General features: G+C 39.2%; 1 protein-coding gene across 1 annotated transcript; it reads right to left on the bottom strand.

The window, feature by feature from the left end:
- Positions 1-6,188: 6,188 nt before the first annotated feature.
- On the bottom strand, positions 6,189-19,302 carry LOC113684315 (uncharacterized). Its single transcript, XM_027201662.2, is given in 6 exon segments — positions 6,189-7,792; positions 8,638-10,118; positions 10,121-14,970; positions 15,375-15,424; positions 18,738-18,820; positions 19,196-19,302. Coding segments are annotated over 4 exon segments (6,387 nt in total). The 5' UTR covers positions 15,388-15,424; positions 18,738-18,820; positions 19,196-19,302; the 3' UTR covers positions 6,189-7,749.
- Positions 19,303-20,048: the final 746 nt, after the last annotated feature.

The raw sequence follows: 20,048 nt of genomic DNA, 5'->3' as shown, positions 1-20,048 counted from the left end.
AGCTGACGACAAGGGAAGAGTCAGTTTAACTTCAAGTTCGGCAAAAAAGAGAATACAGATCAATCGCTAAGAAGAAGCTCCAACCTCAAAACTCTAGCGACTTAGTCCAATGCGTGCGGTGCAAAATATTTAGTGGAAGCGCATAAGAATTCCTATTCAAACCTTAATAAGAGTTTGGACAATTGACAGTTCACATTCTCTTTTGGCTTGTTAACTTAGCAATGGTTCGTAGCTCATTTACGATTAAAATTGATCAGTTTGTTTTTTTTCCCTGGCGCTCACTACCGATTTCTTTTCCGAAAGCTTTCACCTTTAATCAGGGTTAAGTTAAAAGACGCAGTAACCCAAGAGGCGCCGATCTAAATTGTGCCACAAAGTCGGAAAAATTCATTTCCTTGGCTCGTAAAAGTGTTACTTACATAAAAACAAATACTCCATCATGAAACACTTAGCCCGGTGTTCTTTCTAGTCTAACCATATCTTGGAATTTTTACTCTGTTAATTTTAGTCGCGGGTCTGGTTGCTCAAGGCAGATTTACCATTACTTTTAGGGATATTTTTTCTCCCTACTTACCTCTCTTCTGTTCTTTTTTCTCTTTTTTTCTCGATAAGAGCCTCGATTAAAGAAACGTGGCTCGATTGAAAAATCGAGGCTCGATTATTGCGATGAAAATTTTCGACTACAAACGATCGTACTTGTCAACTTCCTTAGCTTGAGTTCACTTTCCCTCGTCGTGTAAGAAAACGAATTCGACTCACTTGGAAAAAGCGAAGAAACTCAAAAGCTAGAACTACAATCGTTAACGTCCAAGGCGCCAAATACGTCCATGTCATTATCATAATTGACTTGACCTTTGTGACATCCAAGAGCTTTTCTGTTGTTTATGATTCCTAGAACTTCACAAGAATGTCAGGAATTTTTCTTGGAAACCTCTTCTGCTGGGGGGCATAACGTCATCGAATGTTAAAATTGACGCGAAACCATCACATGGTGTAGTCGCTGTGTTGAAGAGTCTTCACTTAGTTTTGCCGTAAAGTAGAGCCAATTCATAACTTTTCGGTAAATTTGTCCTCTTTTTTCCCTGCCGATATTGCATTTATTCGTTGTCGTTCATGAAAGCGTTAATTGAAATAGCAACAAGACTGAATTCTACCACGGTTTGCTGACCTCCCGGTTTACCACATTTTGCACGCTTCGGTCAGCCTGTTTGTTTATAGTATTATGTCGTATCATGACGTGCATTTAATGTCGATTGTCGAGCTCTCTTTTTTTGTATGATTTGCGCTTACTTTTCAACAAGAATTTAACTTCAACGGCTATTTGAATATTGCAGGAGTAAGTGAGAAATTGGATTTTGTGTGTGCCTTTGTGCGCAGAGTTGGACGCCATGATAAGAAAACTGATATCCTTGATCTGTTTTGACATTTTTCAATGTAAGTGATATCGGAATACTTAATTGGTTTGCCAGAAATAGTGATTGCAATTAAAACATTCCGATATCATTTTGATTAAATAATGTCAAAACAGATCAAGGATATCAGTTTTCTTACCAAGACGTCCAACTCTGCACGCAATAACTCGCAGCTCATCCATCACAAGAATTACTAAATTTACTCAACAACATCTGATTTATATTTTTGGTTCAAAAAACATAGTTATTCTGTGAACTTTGTGGATCGTATTGGAGAACTTACAAAAAATTTTGTAAACTCAAGAAACGTACTTGTTAGAAAAACAAGCGCATTTCATTTGTTTTACATAGCTAATGTGAAGGTTGGCAGATTAGTTCAACTGGACAATTTGGTTATTACTCCATGAGTGTGGTTGTTACAATGGGCAATCAGGAGAAGGGGAAATAAGTTTAAGAGCCAATCAGAACTCGACGTGAAACTAATCAAACGGCCTAAAGTGCGGGAAAACGTGAGATTAATAAGTGAATTTAAATCTGTAGTAGGAATTTTGTGAATGACTGGATGTGTTAACTGTCTCTTACAACTCTACACACATTGTTGAAATACAACAAAATTTGATGCAAAGAAAAAGTTACAAGGTTAAAGTTAACCCAAGTTTTGTTTTTTTTGTTGGTCGAGGTGGTTTCAGACGACCTTACGGATGAAGGTTAAAACAGCTGTAACCACTGCATCTCAGTAAACAAAGGGTGGATCAGACACAATTTAGCAGTATAAGAAAAAACATATCCGAACATTAATTTGGTGAAAATAATCTTCTCTGTCTCAGCCAATCAGGATTTTGCCCCCTTGGTTAAAAGACACGCAAAGTATCATATTTTTTGCTAAATGAGTCCCAGAATGGATTGGAGAAATGGGATTAATCATTAATCTTGGGCAGTTTTGACTTTCAGTAAAGGAATTACAATTAGAGAGAGGAATTTTATTTCCGGCCTTTTCCAGTTCAACTGCGTTGAGAGTTTCGTCAATTTCCACTATCATTTGATGAATAGATCTTCTGAAGTTTCCAGTTTCCTCTTCGATTTGCTCCTCTGTCATTAAAACCAGAATTTCGTCGTTCAGGCTCCAAGGACATTGAGTTTTTCCGATAAAGCAATCCGGTAAGTTTTCAATTGATTCGCCGGAGGAGATTCAAATTCATCGAGTAGGGCTTTTACCTTCTCCAGAGTCGTCATAACTTATCCTTTATGTCCTCCTTGGATCTTTCTCTTCTTTTTCAGTTCATCAGCCATTTTTCCACAGAGAGTGAATTCTTCAGTGAGTCAATATTCCCGGGTCTCGGCATCATATAGAAATTATTTGCGAAAAAAGAGGCTAGGGTCCAAACTCCACAGAAGATATGTATTAAACTTGTTGTATGAACCACAATATTTGACTGAAGTAAAATCTCCTAAGCTTCTTAAAATTCCAAACAAAGTAGTGACAAATTTACGCGAACGAAAGCTAAAAAAAAAAACCAACTATCTCTCCGCGAAAACAAACTAAAAGTAGGCAAAAAATGTCCACGTCAGTTTTCCAGTGGCAAGTTTAGAGTTCTTTGACGTGATTGGCTAATTTGTGAAATACGCGCACCGTCCAAAAAGAATACGAGAGGGGGAGAGGAAAAGGAAAATTGTTACTTGAAGTTTAAAAATGAAAGAGATTCTCTACAAGATAATACACAAGAGTAACAAATACATGGTAGATTTCGTCGAGTATCTTGGTTCGTGTTACAGTTTCATTTCTGCTTAAAAACATTATTTTGTGATTGTTGGTGCTTAAAGTAAATTATGATATGTAATAGTGATATATTTAGGTCTTTTAAGGTTCTCTGACCTCCATTTATTGGACCGTTTCGATTTTACAGAGCAAAAAGAAACGCTTACCTCTTTTGTTAGATCAGAAGCTTAAGCTTAAAAGATAATTTGTCAGGTTTTAATATATTTCTCCTTGATCTTTACTAAGAAGAAAATAAACGAAATAAAAAGAAAAATGAATTAATGAAAATTTCCAGATATAGCTGGTTGGCTACAAGAAACAAGGCTAGTAAGAACAAAACAATGACCTCCTGCTAACCTCATTCTTGTACTTCTCCCGCTCTTTCTTCCCCTCCCCCCCCCCTTCCTCCCCCCCTCCCAGGAAACTGGTAATGACATAAAATTAATGAAATGCATTGAAAAAAAATGATACAAAAAGTGGAAAAAAAGTGATAGAAAGAGTTACGAAAATTTTTCAGAAGATCTACCTCTTTTAATACTTTTATATTCTTTGCAATCACTTCAACCTTAGTAATTTATAAACGACAATAATGCGAGGAGTGAATTTATTAAACATTTAGAGCCCTTATCATAACTGAATTTAACTTACTTTTTTCACAGATTGTGGATTCGTTTTTTCTTAAATTGAGCTGACTTTCTCGGTCAGTAAAGGCCAAGGTGGCGTTTATCCAGGAATAAAAAAATAATACATGGCCATGGGTGCTTGTGACTGAGTGACATATCAAGTTGAACACTCATAGAGAAATCCCATATCTCTGTGTGCCCATGTATTATTCTTTGATGCATGTATTATATTTGATGTAAATGTTTACTCCATGTCCATTTAAGACTTTAAACACCACAAGATAAAAATGTTATTTCTTGCAACATGACCATCAAAAATAAGCCACCAATTGGAAACCACTGCAAATTTATTGGAGACAATTTTTTCTCCTTTCCAAGATGACCAAAACAATCACGGCTTGGAACATGTGACATACTTATCAATTTTTTTTATTTTCGTATTTTTTTCTCCGTAAGTAGGGTTTAAAAACTAAAAAGCAGTGACCCTAACAGCCTTCTTGGAATTTATAATAGGGAAGGACTTTATGATTTTTTTTTTATATTATTGCAGATGGAAAATTGTGAATTTCATAAAGCTATTTTGGCGGCATGTCTTGTGTTGCGGGAAAAATTAATGATTTTCCCGTATGTGTTATTCGGAACATATTTATTCGTAAACTTTCACATTTAACCATTTAAAGTCCTTTCATTTTAATAAATCAAAAAATGCATAAAAAAACCACAGTAGCTTTTGAATAGATTTTTGTTGTTACTCGCTTTCATCATATGCACCTGCTTGTCGGCACTTTTGTCATTTATTACATGGTTTTTTTTAGGTAAATATAAGTGTTAATGGTCTTTCTGGAAACATTGGTTTTCATGGTAGATAGCAGCTGAGTTTAAACGCGCAAATCTAATTTCTTTTCATGCAATGGTTTCCAAACCAATCTTGTATAAATAAGCAGAAACTTTTAATTGCTTTTTCGTTTTTTATTTCCTGAGCTGCGCTACTGCAATTAAGATAGGTATTGTTTTCTATACCAGAGCTGTAAAATCGCACCTAGGTTTCCTACTTTAATGGCCTAGAGTTTATTGCATCCTTCTTTTTAATTTTGAGATACTCTCCGTCGTGGAAACAGATGGAATATTTAAGTAGTTTTCGTTTAACTTCAAAGAGATATTTTTCCGCTCCTTTGTGTCCTTATTCAAATATTGCGATTTGTGTAACGATGGCACCTCACACCAGTTAGTTCTTAAGCAAGTACCTTGTACAGCTTTGGTGATTACAAACTAGAGTATGCTAGAGGTCATGTCGCTTGTTGGCCTGACCTAGAATAAAAGTACTGTAGAACCAAAGATTGTCTTATCCTTGACGTCCGTATAAGCTCGCTCGAAGTAGATCTCCGTGTACCAGGAAATCGTGACGAGTTTCCGTTCTCGCTGCCAAGTTGTCTCTACAGAGTTAGTTCCCCCAGTTGTTATTGTTCCGTCCGCGAAGAGTCAGTCCTCCAGTTTTGGGGCGGAAAACTATCGTCACACTTGTTTGACTTGCTTACCGTGAACAATTTTATCACAAAAATGTCAACAAACTTTACAAATATTTATGATCTGCAAGAAAAGGAACAGGCATTCAATACTGTGCCAGAAATGTTGCGAGCTCCAGGTGGAGAGAAGTTCGATGAGTACACACAGCAAACAACACGACAAACTTTGGAGAACATTGGTCTTAATCAATTGTTAATAGATGAGTTAGTGACAGTTGTCATTAGGATCAATTATGGTCAAGATGTGACCCTAAATGGGTTTGCTAGTATGTTCTTCACCACCGTCAACATCAGGGTAAATTTGTAATGGGCACAAGAAAATGACTCGAAAAATATTATGACAGCTCCTTTCACTCTTTGGGATGCATTTTTGTGAGAGTTAAGAGTGCTCAGCTGTGCCCTGTGCGAGAGTTTTGCCTTAAAGTTCTCCAGATTTCCTTCCTCAACAAAAACTGGGAATGCTCCAAATTCCAGTTTGACTTTGAAACGTTGGATGATGAGCCACTTCATGGATCTGCCACTGCTAAATTCCATGGTTACCAGTAAAGTTTATGATTTTTATTGGAGTAACAGGTGATCATTTAATCTGATTGTCCAGTCGAGAGTAGCCCTGGGAAAGACTGTTGTTTGCAGTGGTGACTGATGTTTCCACAACCTTAGAGGAAGTCATCATTGAAGATGGTGCAACTCTTAAAATGACTTCCTCTAAGGCTGTTGAAATGGTAGTCATCACCACCATAAACAGTCCTCAGGACTCAATGTTAACACTTTCTTTTGTTCCAATAAATCTCTATGACTGCCCACCATGGAAGTGAAAATGTAAAGATCTACAATAAAACGCCCCGTTAAAAACATTGTATACCAGACTCGAACGTCAATCATTTTTTTCACTTTAATGACAACTTCTGACAGCTTTTATGTTTTGAAAAATGCTTAACCATCAGTGAAACTCTATAAGACATGAAAAGCTTTTAAAGTATGTAATAATGATAACGTAACTTCTTGGTATTGAAAAAAGTGCTGTTTTGGACTCCTGAGTCGTAGACACTCAGGGTTCTCCTTATCAGACGGTAACCGGAAGAGCACTTATTACCGCCTGCAAACGCTCAGAACCCTTAACAAATACGCATTTATGGCGAGCTAATCTGGTAAGAAAGTGTAATAACAAGCCAACAGTGTGCACTATTATAGATCTACGTGTGCTTTAATTAGCTAAAACTAACTGTTACCTTTCGAATTTCGAAGCAAGAGTGGTGAAAAACTGTGATCTCGGTCACAGTTTTTCACCATACGGACCTCCCAGCCGGCAAATACCATATATATATATGAGATGACTAAACTTATAGCTGTATATAGCCTAGGGTTTCTAAATTTTTGCCTATTTTCTTGCTACTCTAAGGATCGTAAGATTCCCATACGGCGTAGTTCAAACAGAGGTACATGAGATTTTTACAGCTTGGTATGCTTCCATCGTAAAAATCATAATTATGTGAAAACCCGAAAACTCTCATTCCGATGGTTGAAACAGTCTTACGATAAAATCACCTATTTTTAAACTTACTTACCACAAACGATTAGTTGTACTATCAGTTCCTTCTAGTTTTTCGTTTAAATAGTCTGCTTTTTCGGTTCTTATTTTTCTAGCAGTACATCACCTAATCAGGTTTTAAAAAAATCTTTTGAAGGCGCGTTTTTAGTTTCGAGGCAAATGCTGAAGGCAACCCTAACTTTAACTTGTATCTTTGTACCGACAAAAAACACGTCATTTTCTTAAGGTTTTTGTTTTCACTACGCTACTTGAAGGAGGCGTCTTTTTATCACTAAAAGATATTAAAAACCCTCGTAGTGAAACCTTACTTAAATATCAATATTTTAATATCGCTTCTATGCTAAATATGACTTGCACTAAGTCGCATGTTCGTCTCAGCCCTATCATTCCTCATAGATAAATATGTTTCTATGGCAAGACGAAGACTGTCTTCTATCCGTATTACTTACACAATTGTAACATGAATTCATCTACGTTTAAAAATGTCCAGTGGTTGTCTATTACAAAGACGAAACAATGTCTCTCTTCGCAAATCAAATCTGGTTCCAGAATGTGTTTTCACTTACGATTCCTCTGTCCTTGTTTTGTCTCTTGATGCGGATCTTTGCTGATTGGTTGTGAGAAATACGCGTAATAGTTTAGGACTTTGCAGGAGGAAAACCACGACAAATTATTATGTCGACTGTCAATGGCGGATGTAAATAAGCACTATATACTACACATCTCTGTAGAATCGTATCTTACTTTGTTAGCCAGGTGCATGTGGACAACACTGAGGGTGCATGTGACATCTTAATAACTGTATGTCGCTTTACTTGTTTACTTGATGATGGCAGACACAGAACACTGAGGGCTCATATCACTTCTCCGTTTACTTACAAGATTTCTAACGAGGTCCATAAGCAGTTGATGCAATTTTTGATCTCGGACTGTGAAAGGAAAAAAAAGTCGAAAAGGAGCTTTTAAAATCTCCTTTTTTAATAAATTCAACTTAACCATCTATTTACCTTGAATATTTTTCATAAATAGGTTGATATTTCTGATGGAATGAAATGATTTTTGCAGAGCTCTTCAACAACCTCCTGGGAATTTTCACTCGCAACGACAACAGCAAATATGTATTAAAAAAGCTGGTAAAGATCTATCTACGAGATTACCCTTCCAGTCTAATTCCTCACCTTTTAAGTAAAATCTAACATATCTTATACGTCCCATAGCTGTTTAAAAAATGCAATCCCTTTAGATATATATGGGATGAATTGCAATTTCAGTAAGGATTATAGTTGAGGGATTGTCGTATTGCGTTGAAGGGACCAACTTCTTCACGCTTTATGAGCCCTTTAGTAAAGCAGGCTCAGTATCCAAGACGTCATCTCACAGGTCAGCCAAGTAACCAGGATGAAACTGGAAAGATGACGTCTTCTTTTTCATCCACGTTAACTACGTTGAAGACTCCGACATGAACATTAATTGGATTGAAATTTCCAAAACGAACATAAGAGGAAAATTTCTTCAAACTAGATCAGTTTGCAATCAACCAAAAGTGTATTTATCTAGCTCTGAGCTAGATTTCAACATCTCACAGGTTGGCAAGGCTCAGACCTATGTATGTAATGGTGTGGGCAGCTTAATTGGACTTCGCTTACAGTCATTTCTCTTGATTATTATGCATCTCACTTTCAGTTACGTTAAAACTACTCTGGACCAAAGTTATCACAAACAATGATCTGGCTGACTTACACTGCAAGAGTAAAAGGTAATAAAAGATGTGTACCTGAGATATTTTTCGAGGTTCCCATTTTTATTCTTGTTCATTTCTTTAATCATGAATCGGATGTTATCTTCTTGCTTTCCTTTAGACATTCCACTCGATTCCATCTCTAGAGCAATTTCTAAAGGGCTCTTTCCCTCTTTGTTGAGCATTTCTCTCCCATCCTTTGGCTCAAATAAAGGAAAAAGTGCCCTAAAGGCAGATTTAGAACAGGTAAGAATACTATGATGCAGAGCGGTATTTCCATCCTCGTCTTCAATTTTTATCAATTTTTCTTTTTCTTGTTTCTTGAAAATTTGAACCAGGCTAACATTTCTACATTTAATTGCTACTGACAAGGCGGACATCCCTGGAATCAGCCCCTCCCCTGCTGGGCGGTGTCTGTCAAAGTCAGCTGGTAGCTGACAGGTGACATCTATCTTTGTACCCATAAGATACTTCATCACATGGGGGCTCATAGAAGGTAACGAACAAGCTTTCAAGAGTGGAGTGTAACCTCTCTTGTCCCTTTCGTTTAACTGATTAGAAGTGAATTCAGCAAGCCTTTTCGCTATCTCTTCCCTGACATTAAGGCTCGATCCCGAAATTTTCTTGTATTTCATCCAAAGATCGACGATAGCTTTAGTGACATCACTTGTCCCTTCGAGATACTTAGAATAATCACTTTTGTCTTCTTGGGTCATGTCTTGAGATTGGCAACTTTCATTGAGGAGGATGGTATCAGTATCGTTTTGGATTCTATCATCTCCAGTCTCGCCTAAATCAGAGGGATACATTTCATCTTGAGAGAAATCTTGGTCATTGTGCGCCGAATCCAAAGAACGTCTTCTGCTTGAGCTGCTTTCTCCAAAGTCGGAAGAATGATGAGAAACCCTGCGGTCATATTGTGATGTTTGCTGATTAGATGAAGTTCCTAAATATATCATATCATCATCATCATCATCCTCATTAGACATCGAATCGTCATTATCATCGTTATCTGTCTCACCAGGACATAAGTTGTCATCCTCTATCTTCTGCCTCTTGATTTCGCAGAAGTTAGCGAGGGGCTCTTGAAGGGATCTCTTTCCCTCTTTCTTCGAATTATTTCTATTTTCCATGCTACTTGGGATTCGTTCCTTAATTGCTGACACATCTCTCGTGTCCACGAGATCACTTGGGAAGGCATTTTCGTTACCTGTACTAGCATCCCTTTCGAGTTCCTCATTGCCTTGCAAGAAGGATGCCTCAATCAAAATCCAACGCAGACGGTGCCTTCTTGGGTCCGCCGCTGAAAAAATAGCAAATTGCGCATTTCTTTCACTCATCTCGGCGTTGTGACAAATACCGTTCTCGGTTGATAAGCTGTGTTTAGTCAACTGAGGCCACCGCCTCTTTGCTTCCTCGGCAGTGGCAACGAAGACAATTTTCTCCTTAGTTTTACAGAAATATAAGTCAAGGAGATATAGGGTCTCTCTCCTCTGATTTTCTGCACTGTAGGAGAGAGAACCAGGAACGAAACTCCTCGAGCGAAGTCTTCTTTTGTAACTATGTCTGCATCGAGTATTTCAACAATGCGAAGGGGAGATTCCTCTCTTTGATCCAGTCGATCACATCCGATGCTTCCTTTGAAACACTTGTCAGGACCACACGTGTTCACAAAGCGGCTAAGGTGCTCCAGGATAATTTTCTCTTCCAGGTCTTCAGGTAACTCGCTTTGAAGTGGTCCCTCCACGATCGTACAATTTTCATCCCAAGGGAAGATTTGGGGGAGGACTAAGTTTTCAATCCAGTCTTTGTACTGAACTTTGAAGAAGGAGTAACGGTTGCATTTAACAACCCATAGACCTGCTTTGTCACAATCATCGTTGAAGCGCAGATCTTCCCAGCATGGCCATGGACGGTAAAAGATGCCTTTTTCCACAGTACTTTTGACATTCAGCAAGACTACAGCGTACACTTGGGTCTTTATAAAGGGACGCACCGCTTTTGGGAAACTTCTCATCAGACCAAGAATACCATAGCTCCCATGTTGCTTATCGCCGAACAATTTCGCAGGACCAGTGTAGGTATACAGTGGAAAACCTTCCACTTCAAAATTATGTCTTAAAGGATGAGACTCGTATTCCCCGTCAGCCATTGGTGGAGTGTCCTTTCCCTGCATTATTCTCTGAAGACTTTTCAAAGGCTTTAGGAAAGTACCGCGTCTCATTTGCATCACCCCATTGTCATCTCTGAGGACTTTTCTTTCTTTTCCAGATATACGATCAGTTGCAAATTCTGCCTCAGACATCATGGCCATATTGTCATCAATCATGAAGATGTATTCAAGCTCTAAAGAAAATGCGAACTTTTGAATAAACAGTCTGGCATAACCAATTCCTCCTTCATCCGGTCCAAGGCCGCAGTTTGGAAGTTTCTCTGGCAGTTGTAGAATGACGAGCACTTTACCCCAAGTTTCCCTGTAAGCCTCGAACTTTTCCCCTCGAACAACGACAACTTGGAAATAATTGGCAACAAATTCCTCGTCTTTCATTACGTGGTGGTAATTTAGAGTGCATTTTTTTGGATCGCTTCTGTGTGAAGGATGAAATATCCAGTAAGGCAGGGTGTGATCATCATGTAAGGATTTACTTCTCTTTGACCATTCTTTCAGCTGAGCGAATGATGGACAATTGCTCGGCAGGGAGCATCTAACAGTGACTGGGATACCATCAATGTCTACCTCCGCATTTTCTTGGATAGATTCTCTACCTTGAAGACGTCTTCCACACTCAGCACATTTTTCGAAATGGTACCAGTGCCAGGCACGGAGGCCATTTGAACAATCGTCAGTTTTGAGGCGTTGATGACCAGTCTTAACTAACTTCTGCTTTTCTCCCTTCAGAAGAATATATGGAATTTCCTCCATGTCATGAGTGTAAAAGCAACCTCCTATTGAATACTTTCCCGTCCCAACTGGTTTTTCGTGCAAGCTTGGAGAAGTCTCGATCGTTTTCCAAAAGGGAAGTTGCCAGTCTTTCCATTCGTCCATCTCTCTGACAACCGACTCGTCAGGAACATCTCTCTCCTTCCACTGGTAGAAGGAACCTTCGTCAAATGCAGCGGGTGAAGTGAGCAAAACTCTTTCCTTCCCTAAAATATCCAGTCGTAAATCTCTTATCAGGCACAAGTACGTTCCAGTCTTGCCAATTTGAGGTTCGGCTTGTAGAAGTATTCTGTTGCAGTGCGTTTGTTCGTTTTCATAATCGTAGCTGTCCTTATGAGCTTCATAGTCTAGCCATCGCAGTGACGAGGAATGTGCCCCTTTTTCCTTGCGCGTCGTTGTCATATACCGGTCTGCTTTAATACGGATAGTTGCACTCATTGACGGAGACGTCTCCAATGACATTTGGAGTTTCTTGAATAGCTGTCGCCCAACCAATGCATAAGGAAACGTACTTGTTGGAACTTTCACATAACGACACATTCTTCCCAGCTCTTGAATAAGACTTGACAGATACATTGCTGAGCCCTCCTTAAACTCTTGACTGCTGTCGTAGTTAAGTCGCAGGTCGAGACAGTCAAAGCTTTGAGGAAATGTGTCACCCATGCGACCTTTATCGACCAAAATGAGTATGCATGCCAGGTTTTCCAGGTCCTCATACTGCGTTATCGATTTGTGTACGTGCTGACAATTGGCACACGATTTCTGTCTGAGTTGTAGTTTCAGCTCACTGCAATTACAATCAAACTTTTTGGTGCAAGTTTTTGGTTGAAGTTTTTTGAAAAAGGGACTTGACGACTTCATTAGTTGGTTCTCGATCTGAATTCCTCCATAGTCTCTAATGACTTCGAAGAATTCTTCAAGATGTGACATTTTCCTCGCTAGTTGTACCGTGTAGTAAAATTTGTCAGCAGTTCTCATTGTCTTGGCTCGTACAATTTTCATTTTGCCCTTATCACCTTTCCCGCTCTGAATCAAATCTTCCACTAAGTAATGTGTTTCATGTGCTTGAACGAGATCGTGCCATTTTGCGACCATTTTAAACTCTTGCAGTGTTTGTTTAACGTCACCAACGTGTTCGAGTTTTTCCAGCTCTTGGGGAGGAAGATGCATCATGCATTCAACAAATGATGTAGCTAGTTCTTCCTCAGCTGTCTGTAATTTAACACAGTCAGGTGACATCTGTTTCTGCAACTTGGCTACTTGTTTCAGATTTTCTTGAAAGGTTTGTTTCACTCTATGACAGATATCTTTTTGGATTAGCTCGAAAGCCTCTGGGTCAATGTACCTTTCCAAGTCTGTTGAATAAAGGTTCTCCTTGAATGATTTGAGGCGACTGTGGAATTCAGATGCGGGTGATTCTTTGAATCTTTGGGTCAGTGCCTCACGTATCTTGTCACCACTATCGAAAACACTCGAAAGGATAATGTGGTAGCAGTAATCAGCACAAAGCAAGGCATCGATTGGAAAGGAAGTCGAATCTGACTGTGACATTTTCCTCCCTCTCTTAGCCTTGTCCACAATTTTTTGAAAGGTCTCATCTTCCCGAATTTTCTGGTCTTTCTTGATGGGACTGTTCAGGGTGCTGAGATAGTAGTTCAAACTCATATACTGCTTCCCAGCCGTGTTCACCTGCATTGGTGCCGACTGATCAGTGTAGAATTGGAAAGAAACTTTAGCCAGGTCGTGTTTTGGTTTCATAATAGAGACACCACATTTTCGCTCAATTTTGGCGGTTTGCAAACTGACGCAGTTATTCGCGTCAACAGAAATGTAGTGATCTTGTCCGTCGCAGGAACAAAATGCAACCACCCCTACTCCAAAATCTAGCTTAACTTCAAATTCTGTTGGCTCTGGAGGATCATGCTTGGCTTCTAAATTTCCGTTGACATTTTTGATGACGGTCAAGGTCTTCGAAGGTGTTTGTTCTGCTTTGAGAGTAACAATGCCGTGACTGCCTTGGATGATGAATACTGTCGCATCATCTCGCTCAGGTGTTACACTTAGTTTTCCGTTTGTGGAGACTTGAAGGTACTGGTACGGGGAGTTTTCAGTGATCAAAGCTGACTTGAGCTTCATTCGCATTCCACTTTCAAAGTTTTTAAGTTCGACCTCGGACCAATGGATAACATGAAGTTCTACTTCCTTTGAGGTGTTTCGCACATGCTCTTTAGGGCTAGAGTCTTGCGTCTGCACCACAAGATCGCCTGCTGTCTGTTCGTTCAGAGTGGTAACGTCACTGTCTCTCATAAGGACGCAGGAAACCACGGGAAGGCGAGAGTTCTTCGTCAGGAGGTTAAAAGGTGTAGCCGAGATTTGTACAACAATCACATTTCTTGGAGGGTCCTTTTTGCACCATTCATTGATGAAAAGATTATGGGCAGAGGATTTTCTCTCTTTGTCTCGTGTTATTCCCCAATGGCATTCGTCTGCTACAATGACAAACAGTGTCTGAGGTTTTTCTTGAACATCTCTTTTGAGTTCATCAAAATGCGTATCCGTTTCTGTACTACGAACATACATGAACATCCTTTTCTTTCCATCACGGTCACGTTTGCGTGATTCGAGTTCTTCTCTTGATAGTACACCTGCGTTAGGATGGCAAATCCTCTTCTCTGTCTGATCACTCAGCATTCTGTACCGGGCTGTGTACACTACGAATTCAATATCGTTGAAGACCTCCCTTAATCTTGAAATGCTGTGGTAATGAGACATGATGGTATCAATTCGTTTTTTTAATATCGCTGCCATCTCTATTTGAGAAGGATAATAACATGGCCTCTCCGGGGTCGCCTGGACTTCCCGCTCAACTTCTTCATCTTCATCTGACGAGTAAAGATCATCTACACAAGAATCTTGGCTTTCCTCCTTTTCAGCCTCTGCGTCACTTTCAGGATAAAATGTTGCTTCATTCCAGAGGCTTTGCTTTATCGTTCTTCGTAGCTCCCCGGAAGGATCTGTTTCGTTGTTTATTCGTAGAGACACCCTTGTAATGTTTCCCTGGGACGGGTAAGGTAAAATGGGTTCAAAGTCAGCAAGCTTGGCGCGTAATATGGATGCAGTTTTCTCGTCATCTCTTTTATACCATTCCGTGCGCTTGTGGTTGAGTTTCTTTAACTCTAGAAGTGTTTCAGAAGTACAATTAAGGAGATCAAGAAATCGTTCTGTTTCCTGGTTGGAGACATCTTCCAAGGAGATTGCAACCACAACTTCGATTAAGAAATCGAGAAAACATGATTCAGTCATCCCAGATGGAACTTGCCAATAGTAAACATTGTCATGGTCACCATCCAGCTCAAGGGAGTAAGCTGAATCTTCTTTGAATGTGAACTGCACGTGGACAGGGCGAATTTCATCGCGAAAAACTTCACCTGCAACCACACATTACAACTTTTTCGTCTCATTCAAGCTTTTAGTAAAACCTCTATAAAATTGAGAATAGACTGTCACAATCCCTTTCGTGAATCAGAAGCATCCCACATTATACGCAACTTGTCAATGCTCCGTTATTAAATTATTTTTGTAACTGAATGAAGAGTTTGAGATGAAGTTCTAAATACTTCGTCTTATCTGATTGCAAATATTTATACAATTTTGGCTGTTGAGCAGTGCATCTGTATCATTGGTTAGAGTCTTGCTCAAGCCTACATTTTCGTGATTCTTTATTTTTTAAGCGCTTTTTTTGTTAACATAACTGTATTAACCTTCTCCTTTCGCAATATCCTGTCACCGAGTTCCTTGTCATCGACGCTCATTAGATGAGGAAATAACATACCTTGATCGGTCATCTCTGTTTAAAGGCGTATCTCACGATAAACACTGAGCCTGAAAACAAATTTTACATAGTTGTATTATATGGTACGTTAATGCTACACCCAAGAATATAAAATATATGATATACTAAATGTTCTGATTTCTGTACTGTCCTTCTTCACAAATTGGAGCGGAACAATCGGGGAGTGGGGAATGGTGGCTTTTCTGTATATCGTATGGAAATCACGTCAATGGAGAGCTTAATGTAGTACAGGTAAGCCTCACTTTCATTCTTATTTAAAAAAGGATAATGCCTCCATCGACGACTCAGGCATCCAGTGATGAATTTTGAATCCTTTGCAACCAATATTTAATTTGCCAATGTCACTCGGTATTTTCTTTGACAAGTTGAAAATCGCGAAGATCACACAGATTTGTAATACTAGCGACGCTCGCTCAGTCCAAAGTTATCGTTCGATTTCAGCGCTCTCTAAAATTTCCATTATCTTTGAGAGCTGTGTTCCTGTTAATTTTTAATTGAATGTGCTGACCAGTGCATAAGGGTTTCATAGTCGCAGTTTGTGTGTGTGTTTTATTTTTATAGCTTAAAGCTCTCACTGGTCAACTAGTTCAGGTTTGAAAATTCTTCAAATTTAGACGGTGCGATGCAAATCTTTGTTCGGGTATTACTAAACTAAGGATCAGCAGACCTCATACCTGTGGAACCAGCGGAACCTGTGGAACCATATATTCTTGGTAAAAAAAATATTAGATATATATAAAATTAAAAAAAAAACCCTTAAACTTGTTCGAAATTTCGTTTTCGGGTATAAAGAAGATTAAGTTGATAGTTAATAGCTAGAAATAATTGACTTTCAATTGTAGTGACATTCACTTCACAGTGATATGTAATGTCATGAGGAACAATCAGCAGTCACCTACCCCGAGTGTTAGTAACTAGAATCATAATTTGAAAGCTCTTATGGTTTGGATACCGCGATATCCGAATAAAGCCTCATCCAAAGGCTCTCAGCAAACCTTTCCGGCTGGAATTGGTGGCTGTCAATTCCTTTTCATTGTACATGACCCTGAGGTGAGGAATACGAGTGCAAAGTAATATCATCGCCGCTGATGCACGCGGAATTTCGGAGTGATCAGGATGGCAGGAGTGAACTTAATGCGTGTTGCTCACGGTGAATTTATTTGGTTGGCGTTTCTAACAGACGTATCTTGGAAATAATTACGTGGAAGGCAAAGTAGATGAACGAAAACCAAGCTAAATTGCCCTAAATCAGCCCAAGAAATTCATACGATGCAAAAGAACAACCACTTGCGCGAGGTAAATTTGACTTCATTCAAAACTGGTCCAGATATTTTAAGGTTGAGAGTGCGACTGTTCCTCGCCATGCAAATCCTAATATTTCACCCATTGCATAACGTGAATATATTTGTCTATTCAGAGAGGCTCACTAAGTGAGCTTGGGTTCCGCTGGTTCCAGAAGTTCCGCGGTCTACATGTTCTCGGTTTACTAACACCCCGTTCCGAATTACAGTCCCTCAATAATATTTGCACTGTAACGCGATGAACATATGTTTAAAGAATTTTTCTCCCGCTTACATCTGATAACAAACCTCCTATCAGCTCCCAGTTGGCTTGTTAGCTCAATTGGTAGAGCGCCGCACCGGTATCGCAGAGGTCATGGGTTCAAATCCCGTACGGGCCTGAAATGTTTTTCAGGTCCTACTTACAACTACTAGTTTCAGTAGTGTTCTTAGCTGCGAGGATCTTCTAATTTCATCTTTCCACCGCAGTGCAAATATGTGAATTTTCATATATCTAAATCTTCATTCACTCGGATGTTTATTTGTACCCAATTCATTTACCAGCTCCCAGTTGGCTTGTTAGCTCAATTGGTAGAGCGCTGCACCGGTATCGCAGAGGTCATGGGTTCAAATCCCGTACGGGCCTGAAATTTTTTTTCAGGTCCTACTTACAACTACTAGTTTCAGTAGTGTTCTTAGCTGCGAGGATCTTCTAATTTCAAACCTCCAACAGTTTTCTGCCTCGAAACGTTGTACCTTAATAAGCATCGCCGCCAATGTTTACATAAGATAATGAAATTCAAAAACTTTAGCTGCTCTCACAGTTCCCTTTTCACATCAGATCGTAAACAATCGAAGCGATTCGTAAAGTTGGGTTTGTGCCTGAACTCCCAATTTTGCGCTACAGTATAAGAAAAATTTCAAAAGGCTCTTCGCTTTTAAAACACTGTGCATGTTTGTTAAGTGAGTGACAATAATTACCCACCACTGAACCCAGAGATCAACTGATTCAAACGAACTCAGTTCAGTCGCCTGCCTCTTTCAAAACGGCGTCGACCTATTCAAGTTTTTTCTCTCTCATTTTTAAAGTATTATTATCATTTTATAAACGATTTGATTTTTTCATTTTCCAAACCTTTTGTTTTTCGATCCGTGATCCGGTCCATGATCCGAATCGGTCCGATCCAGATTTTGTCGACGCCGCTTTTAGAGTGCGTGGCTCACAGCCACTTTGAGTTTTAAATTTCTAATTGAGTATGACAGTATTTGTTTTCAGTTGGTACTCAGTTGAGCTCATTGATGTGTAATCTGACACGCATCGACGTCTAAACGTACTTGAATAATGACACATCTTCGATTCCCATTGAACTAATTAGCTGTCTACAATAAGTCGACGGTTTGAAATTGAGTTGATTTATTGGCAGGCAGTTGACCCAAATAAGCTGACACAACAGAACAATTTTGCGTCATGTAATGGCTTGGTCAAGCATCCGGAAAAAATCTGCCTCAGTGCTAAACTAAACCTATGCTCTTTATTGTCGGGTTACTTGCTTCAAACGAGTCCCTTCTACTAACTTTAAAAATAAATGTACTTGGCTCCCCTACTTTAGTAACAAGATTCGACTAGGTTTTTCGCTGTTTACGATCGCATCGCTAGGAGACTCTCAATACCATCTTGCATACAACTGAGAAATTATTTTACAAAGTCAGATAATATTTGACCACTGAAGAGAATGCCAAACAGATCTAAATAAAACCAACATGTTGCAATTTGGAGTGTATTTTACGAGATTGCTCCTAAAGCCTTCAGTTTTCGCTAAAAGCAACGGATAGACTGAATTGCTATCTTTTATGATAATATACAGTCAAAATTGGACCACGATAAAATCATCCATGAGTACAAAAGTACAGTTTGCATTTAAATCATTTTTAAGCGGAGATTCCTGTTTACCCATCGTCTTTGAATTCTACGATGGTGCTCTCTACATATTTCATAGTATCCTCAACATCAAGATAAAGAAAACGAAGCTTTTTACCATGAGACTTTCGAGAGCCGACTTACGTCCGTTGACCGTTACATCTATAAAGGTACTTTCTTCGCTTCCATCAGTTTCAGATATCCATTGCGATGTTTGATTAGCTTGGCTGAAAGGTAACGGATAATAACGTTTACCAGTTTTGTGTAAGACTTTACGCTAATAACTAACGGCGTAATTTCTTCCAGTCGGTAATGTATATATGTAAGACTTTACGCTAGTAACCAACGGCGTAATTTCTTCCAGTCGGTAATGTACATGTTGTAAGATTTTACGCCAGTAACTAACTTCCAATCGGCGATATATATAATGTAAATTTTACGCTAGCAATTAAATTATATCATACTTAATTAAAATTAATCTACCGACGGAGATAGTGGCGTAAAATCTTACAGTATATAAATTGTGTTAGTCACATAATACGCCGTTATATATATTCCCATTTCACTTTCCGTCGTCGTAGAAGAAATCGAATTCGACTCACATGGAAAAACCGAAGAAACTCAGAAGCTAGAACTCCAATCGTTAACGTCCAAGGCGCCAAATACGTCCCTGCCGTTATTATAATTTACCTGACCTTTGTGATATCCAAGAGCCTTTCTGTTGTTTATGCATATGATTCCTAGAATTTCACAAGAACGTCAAGAATTTTTCTCGGAAACCTCTCGGAAACCTCTCGAAAGCGCGACCTCGCGCATCACTACACATTTATAAATACACACAATCGATGCAGAACCGCGAACGAACGAAAACCCAACTCATTTTGCATTTGGAAGAAAGCAGGTTTCATTTTCGATGTAGCTGACTTTTTCAATCAGAGTTTTAAATGAGCTCTCGTCCCCGGGGCTAGTATCCTTTTTACCTCTTTATTCAAAATAATTACTGAGGTTAAAAAACCCCGCAGAGGTACAACTTAGGGTGCAACTTGAATGAAACTAAAGGACTAAAGGAATAAGAAGCCATACTTACCGACTGTCCTCTCTGTACGCTTGACCGATTTTAGTAAATACCTAACACGGGTTCATTATTTGCAGTCCTCGATTAATATCCTGTCAGCACCATAATAATTCTATATACATGACGTACTTATCTTAAGAAGCAAGATATCCGCTGACCAACTTTTATGTCACGGCGCCTTTGTAGAAACCCTGACAGAATATGGACTGACAGCAAATCCACTTGTAGATATTGCGTTCCCATGTCAAGAGTTGGAGCACTGCACCCGGAGCTGAAAGCATGACGACAACAATTGTTTCAACTTTGGAAGAAACAGTTCTCTGAAGTATCGTCACATGACCTGAAATGGGTAAACAATGCATACAAGCTACGGAATATTG

This window comes from Pocillopora damicornis, chromosome 3, assembly GCF_964200805.1.
Source record: "Pocillopora damicornis chromosome 3, jaPocDami1.2, whole genome shotgun sequence".
Lineage (NCBI taxonomy): Eukaryota > Metazoa > Cnidaria > Anthozoa > Scleractinia > Pocilloporidae > Pocillopora > Pocillopora damicornis.
The sequence above is the reverse complement of the archived record's forward strand: the minus strand, read 5'-3'. Positions and strand labels throughout refer to the sequence as shown.